At 50.0% G+C, this 7,493-nt stretch overlaps 1 protein-coding gene across 1 annotated transcript; it reads left to right on the top strand.

Annotated features, from left to right (window-relative positions):
- The first annotated feature begins 510 nt into the window (after window positions 1-510).
- Window positions 511-1,574, top strand: LOC102148909 (ral guanine nucleotide dissociation stimulator). Its single transcript, XM_023632931.2, has 3 exons — window positions 511-626; window positions 832-935; window positions 1,269-1,574. Exons 1-3 carry the CDS (start codon window positions 532-534, stop codon window positions 1,328-1,330), a joined length of 261 nt encoding a protein of 86 aa, XP_023488699.2. The 5' UTR covers window positions 511-531; the 3' UTR covers window positions 1,331-1,574.
- The last annotated feature ends 5,919 nt before the right edge of the window (window positions 1,575-7,493 follow it).

Genomic DNA, 7,493 nt, shown 5'->3' on the forward strand with positions numbered 1-7,493 from the left:
AAGGGCCTGCCCACTGGCAGCAGTGCAACACTGGAAGAGGTGGGATGGGGGCTAGTTCTGGGCTAAGGGGGCTGTTTCTGATGGACTTTGGCTGTCTGCCTTCCAGGGGAATGTGCTCAGCTGTCGGAATGAGGTAAGGAGCTGCGGCCTCACTGTGGTGAGTGTGGGTGTGTGGGAATCAGAGAGCCCCCCTTTCATAACAAGCCCTCTAGCTCAATCCCTGGGGTCGGACATTTATTTGCAGAGTTTGATATACAGAGCTTGGGATCCTATGGCGTTGGCGGGTAGGGGAAGGGCTGGCATCAATGACCCCTTCCTGGTAGAGGATCTATTTCGGGCCAACTGTGAGAACAGGCACGTCCTGACTGGAATTGCAGGGAAGGAGAGTTCCCAAGTTGGCAAAGGCCCCATACTGGCTCCTTGTCCCCCTCCTCACCCCCTCCAAGAGCCCTGCAGGGTCCCCCACCCAGGCCATGTCTCCATCCTGTCCTTCCTCTGTCCCAGGAATTCAAATTCATCAAGGACATCGAGATGGTCCAGAAGGCTGCAAATCTGTACACCGTGCAGCCCAATGAGCATTTTGGTGCCTGGTTCCAGGCCGTGGAGCCCCTGAGTGAGGAGGCGAGGTGAGGCGGGGCAGGAGTTGGGTGAGGGGAGGGCGGACTCTCTCTGCAGACCAGCTCCAGTGTCCATGGCCGTGGCTCCATGGTCAGCCTCAGATCTGGCTGCATGGCGACCCCTGGGGCCCTGGGACTCCAGCTGCTGGGAGGCTCTGGGAGGCACAGCTCAGGCGTGGCTCCTGGGAGCCAACAACTCCACTCTGTCCTGTAGCTACAGCCTGTCCTGTCAGCTGGAGCCACGATACCAGTGGGCCAGAAAGATTCGACTCTTCTTCAAAGACAAGAAGAGCCACTCATCTTCCCGCCCAGGGCTGAGTGAGTGTCTGGACTGGCAGTGGCTAAATCCAGGGGCTCAGTACAGATTCAGGCCAAGTCTGGGCCAGGGGAGTCAGACAGCTGTGGTGCTGGGGCCCCAGCTCCACCGCTGAGCAGTCCTGCCACGGGCGATTCCCCTCGCATTTCTGGGACTGGTTTGTTCCTCTGTGAAGTGGGTGACACTAAATATCAGCCCCTGTGTCGGGGACAGATGGGGTGCTGTTGACTGACTGAGCCAACAGATGGGGCACAGGGTACAGTGGGTGCAGGGAGGGGGGAGAGTATGCTGTGATACTGGGGCAGGCCCCCTAGGAAATTCCTCTCTCTATCCAGACACCAGGCCCCCAAAAAAGAGCCCAGCGGTGGTGGCAGATGACGCTCCTGAGACCAGCTGAACTACAGCAGGGACACAGCGGGGACACTCAGGTACACAGGTCCACCTCTCAGATGCTGATGTGAATGAAAACTTTGTGATCCATTTCCTGGGGTCCCTGAAGGCCACAAGGCAGTGGACAATCTGCTCATCTCCCTCACACATTTTCCCCAGAGCCTATTTCCCTCTTTGGAGGGGCCATGTTTTTGTTGTCAATGATAAATGCTAAGTTTGAGTATTCTATTAAATTTCTGTTTTTTTTCTCAGCCTGGGAGTGGACGTGTGGTTCTTTCACTCTCTGAGCTCATGGAAATGAGATCCAGAATCTCACATTCCTCCTTGAATTCAGAAACCTCGCAGAGTCCTCAGCTCAGGGCATGTGGTGAAGGGAGAAGTGCCAGTGCCGTCCCTGGCTGCTGGACAGTCCCGTGTCCCCCTCACTCAGAGGACAGGGTCATTGCAGTGTGGTTCACCTGGTCCTAGAGCAGAAGCAGCCCCTCCGATCTCCTGGGGCTGAAACGTTGGAGGGACTTTCTCTGTCAGAACAACAGCCACGGAGACGGGGGTGTCTTTAAAAGTAGCACTTGCTTGGGGCCAGCCCAGTGGTGCAGCGGTTCAGTTCCCATGGTCCCCTTTGGTGGCCTGAGGTTCACTGGTACAGATCCCGAGTGCGGACCTACGCACACTTGTCCAGCCACGCTGTGGCAGGTATCCTGCATATAAAGTAGAGGAAGATGGGCACGGATGTTAGCTCAGGGTCAGTCTTCCTCAGCAAAAATAGGAGGATTCACTGCAGATGTTAGCTCAGACCTAACCTTCCTCAACAGCAAAAAAGCTGGCCCTGGCCTGTGCCCAGCACAATTCCTGCCCAGGACCGTGGCTGCCTTTCTGTTCTTGGAGGACGAGGGAACATTTTCCCAGTTCCTCTTGCCCAAATGAGGAACTTGTTTTCTGATTCAGCCCCTGGAATTGCATCCACTGTAAGTGGGGAAAATCCTGTAAAACCTGAAAATGTGCACGTGGAGAGGGCGAGGCTAGAGGAAGGTACTGTGCAAAGGGACTAAGGGCAGGCAGGACTCTCCCTCTCTGGGCCCCTCTAGGGTGTCCCTGTTCACCTTTGACCTGGGCTTGGTCCTCCTGGGATTCGAGTCTGTGACTCTGATTCCCATTTCTTGCTTATTTTCTCTCCAAGGGGAAAGATTGGGGAGGCAGATTTTAGCGCCACAGCCGGGTCTCCCTCCATGAACCTGGTGCTCCCTGGGAACTAGGATTTTCAGCATCCCTGCATTTCCACATGCAATTCTTTCTTAGGGCAGAAATTCCCTAGATGCCCCTAGCCTTTCTGTCAGGTCCATCGTGGCCACTCCTTCCAGGCTGGACCTGATGGATTCCAGGTGAGCTCTGGTTTTCCAGGATAACAGACCATCATCCTGACCAGGAATGACCCCACAGTGTTCCTTGCTGCCCAGGGTGACCTCTGGGCCTGTGTGGTTCTCAGGTCCATGGTCTTGGACAATCACCAGTTTGCACACTCTGGTGTAATTTGACTGGCTTTTCCTAAAGTGGCAGCTGGGCCCGAGCCCATGAAGCATGTAGCCCCTGGGGTGACTGGGGTCTTTTCCACAGTCGTGTGCTGTGGTTCTATCATCGAGGTGTGAACCTTTCCTGTTGGGAAGTTGGAAAGATGAGGCCTAAGAAGGGTGTGAGTTGGGGGTCCTGCGGGCACTGCCACCAAACTAATGTTCTGTGGATGTGCATGGACATAGCCTCACCAAGTATAATCCGAAAATGCTCCCCATGTGGGTGTCCAACAGACACTGGTCTGGCTCAACCAGAGAACCCGCCTGAGAACTAACAGCCACAGGGTGGCCACCTGGCCTTTTGAGCCTCATCACCAGGAAACACCATGTAAGCAAGGACCAGATGAATCGCTTGTCACTTCTGAGTTATCCCCTCCTTCCTGATGGCTGCAAGTGTCACTCAGACACTCGGCAGACTGGACTCTGCCAGGGAGGCCGTCTCAGGACAGCCAGAAGCTGAGGATCAATCCTGGTTCCCAGCAGCCCAGGCCCTTGCTGATGCAGCACAGCCACCCAGGAAAGAGACTTGCCAGAGGAAGGTGGGGAAGGCTGTGCTGTCCCTCCAGGGAGAAAGAGTCGTGGCAGCTCCCAGGGCTAGTCCAGGGCCAGGATGAAGGCATGGGTGTCCCAAGAGAGTCTCCTCCAGGCCTGGGATGCTCCTGAGAGCCGACCTGGCAGGTAGCAACATTCAGTAAGTCACATGGGTACAGCTGTGGCAGAGGAGGGACAATTTATCCCATCTTTGGGTTTCCAAATTGGAAATTGTTTGCTGAAGTCCGTGAGTAAAGCAGTTAGCAAATCTGGATGACAGGTTTATTTTTGAAGGAAAGTATGAGTTACCAAAACTGGCTTCCAAAGAGCTAACTAAAGGGAAGAGAAAATAATAATGTGAATCTCTTGAAATGCCTCAGGTGCATATAGTGTCAGAGAGAAATCCCCAAAATGTTTGAGGAACTGGAAAGCCAGGTTCTGTTTAGACTGTTGCAGGTGTAAGGTGGGGATGGGTGCTTGCATCTCGTCTTCCAGTGTAAGTGAAAACAAGATCACATTAGGAGTGAACTCAGTCTTTCCAAAGTGGTGTAAGACATGGGACTGTACTCCTCACTCACGTCCCTCAAGAATATCTTGCCACGTGGTCCATTCATTGATGCATCTTCCATTTACAGGAGCTAACAAAAAATCTGTCCCATTGACAGCCATACCATCCAGCTAAATGCCACCTCACCCCACTCACAGTGCCCCGCAAGCCTCTCTTGGTGATCGGTCTCATCACAGTGAGGGATTCATGCTAGAGTATTCCAGAGCCCTGGGAACCATATTCATACCACCTCCGATTGCCAAGATGGGAGGATCTCTGAATGGGAAACCTGGCTCTCAAACACTGCCTTTCCCTTGGCTCGCCTTAGGATTTCTCCTTGAATGACATGATTGGATCATTCACCTGACTGCTGCCCCCTCGGTTTTCGTGGCTCTGGAAGAAGTGCCAAGATGTACTGGCCTTTCCTTAACCATTGAGGAGACCAATGAGAACCCCTCTTGACTCCTCAACCTGCCCATAGGTTTTGATGTCTTCACTGCCTGTCCCAGTGACCACAAGACCTTGGAGACCACTCTGACTCTCCTTAGGGAATTGAACTCTCTCTAACTACAACCACCAGACTAGAGCAAAACTGTGGCCACTGTTTTAGGAACAACTTCAGCATTTGCAGCTAAGGTTGGAACACTTCTGGAGATCTACCAAAGCCCCTGGGTAAGGGGTCTGGATTCTGGAGAGAGAGATTCTGGTCTTCACCAATCAGTTCTCTCATCCAATCATAGGGAAAGGCAGAAGCTCTACGCATGTCATCCCAAGGACTTCTCAGTTTGTGAGATTATTAACTGGGTTGGGAAGGAAGATGATGGTGAAGGAGAAGTGCCATGGAAACATTGAGACTCAGCCCAGGGTCATGCTCAAGGTCAATGCATCCACTGCACTGCTCCTGGGAACTTTGGCTGAAACAGCTCACAGCTCTTTCCCTCACAGGACATGCCCACAGCATAGGGAACCACCTAACCTTAGGACACAGCCCTCTCAAGGGACAGCCAGAGGCCCATGTCTGGCCGATAAGGGAATAAGAAGTCTGGTCTCAATTTGGGCCAACACCAAAGGGCCGTCCCAGCTGAATGGATCCTTGAGGGTTGGCAGAGACTCAGTGGCAACTGTCTTGTGCTTCAGCTTCTCATTCAACTATCCCCGCCTTGCTAACTTCCCATAGGGACATCTCCCCAGAACACCTCCCTAAACCTTCCACATGGAATCCTCCCCCTCACAGTCTCTTTCCAGGGCCCCATCTGTGACAGGCAGCAATCAGGAGACATTAATACTGAACACAGCAGCATGAGATTTGGCAAATGCTGTTCTGGAAGAATTATCTGTTAGACGATCAGAGAGGGTAGGTCATTGTAATCTCCAGGATAACTTAGGTAACGCTCTGGTAATAAACGCAACAATTGAGAAATTCATGACTAAAGATGTATTTCTCCTCAGATTTACATCATACATTGATAGTTGAGGTGAAGGGACCCCTGCTTCCTAAGTCACGTGGGGCAAGGCTGATGGAGGCCCCACGATCTTGTTGGTACACCATCTGAAACTGATGCCTTCTTCAGTTGCCACCAAAGGACAGAAAGAGCACCTAGGGTCTTACACCTCTTCTTTTCTTCTTTGGCTTAAAAGTGATGCCATTGGTCAGAAGGCACCACACATCCTTTCCAAAACCAAGAGGTCTAGGAGACATAGTCTTCTGTGTGCCAGAGTGAAAGCAGAAGTGGATGCTGGCCACCACACTGTCTTTCTTTTCACCAAAGGATATGATTGCTCTTCCTCTCACATAGAGAATTCACTCACCCTCTTTCCCAAGGAGGACATCCGAAGACCCGGTAAACTCAGAAACCCAGCTGACCCTTGGGCTAATGGGACAAAGACTTCAGGGGCCACAAATACAGAACTCGCAGGAGTGGATCAGAAAATTTACTAAAGAAACTAACAAGGACTATTGTAATAAGCAGAAACAAGAAATGATCGGGATGGGGAGAACCTGACATCCATAATTGTCACATCATCATATTCCACATGCTAAGTCTTCTGCAAGAAGTTGCAGGGAATACAAAGGGACAAAGAAGGATGGCTCATAGAGAGGAAAACTATATGATTAGAAGGGGCCCTTGAGGAAGCACTGAGGGGTTACTGCAGAAAATTTTGTCTGCTTGCTGCTATTCACATTCCTGTGCTGAGCCTATGTCTTCATAAGCTTGTTGCGAGGATGCTGAACAGCTCTGTTTCAGGGTAAGAGAGAGTCAGACGTCATGGATACCAGCACCTGATTTGTCCATTTTCTTCTGTCTTTCTCCATGACTATACCTACTGTCTCATCTTGCTTTACAAGCAAAACCTGGAAAACCTACCAAAGCAACTGTTTTTGGGTTTTTCTACCAATAGTACAGAAAATATGGCTGTTATTTTTGGTGCTGAAACTCAATTTTGTGGAGTAAATTTAAACCTGAATTTGAAGTTTGTTTAAAATAGTTAAACATAGAATAACCTGATGACCTGGCCCTTCCACTCCTAGATATTTACCCCTAAAACCGAACACAGGTATACAACCAACAATTTGTCCAGGAACATTCACATCAGCCCTGTGCATAATAGTCCAAGGTGCAAGGTCCATCAACTGTTGAAGGGAGAAACAAAAATGGGTACATCCATGCACTGTGATAAGAATCATCCATGAAAAAAAGTGAACTGCTGGTGTGTGTATAATCTTTAAAAACATGCTAGTGAAAGAAGGCAGACACAAAAGGAGAAATCTTTGTGTTTCTATTGATACGAAAAGTCCAGAAAAGGCAGATCAATAGATAGAATGTCCCTTCCTGGTTGCCAGAGGCTGGGCGTAGGGTGGAATGGGGAGTGACTGCTTAATTTGTACAGGGTTTCCTTTAGGATGATAAAATCTTCTGGTATAGACAGCAGTGATGATTGCACAGCACTGGGAATGTCCTAAACGCCACTGAATTGTGGGTGATTCACCTTTTCACAGTGAATTTTACGTGATGTGAATTTTACCTTAATTTAAGAAAACAATACAGAGTTCATTAACTCCCACAACAGAGTGTCAAGAGCCCCTGTGGCTCAAGTATGAAAGGGCTGTATCAATAACCTCATGATTACTCCAGGAGTGGTAGATTTTCATTTTCTCTCATAGTGAGAGTGTTCTGTCCATTCTTGGCCCCAAATGTCCAAAGACAGTGAGAGAAAATATGCCCTGTCATACCCCTTTTCACTAGACAGGGCTTTCCTTCCAGAAGCCCCAAGGGAACTTTCTGGGTCAGGGTTGCAATCCAGCCCATGACTAAGCTACACTTCGACCAGTGACAGGATTGTATTCAATTCCTTCCCCACTGTTCTCAGGTGAGAGGAAAAGGTCATGTCGCCTGAGTCCATGAGTTGGGAAACACCCAAACAAAACTTAGGTTCTAGCAAGGAGAAAGCCATCAGTACTCAAATAACTCCCTGTTCTAGGATTTAATTTTCCTATTAATAGACTTTACTTTTTAGAATAGTTTTAA

The sequence above is a fragment of the Equus caballus genome, chromosome 31, assembly GCF_041296265.1.
Source record: "Equus caballus isolate H_3958 breed thoroughbred chromosome 31, TB-T2T, whole genome shotgun sequence".
NCBI classification, from domain to species: domain Eukaryota; kingdom Metazoa; phylum Chordata; class Mammalia; order Perissodactyla; family Equidae; genus Equus; species Equus caballus.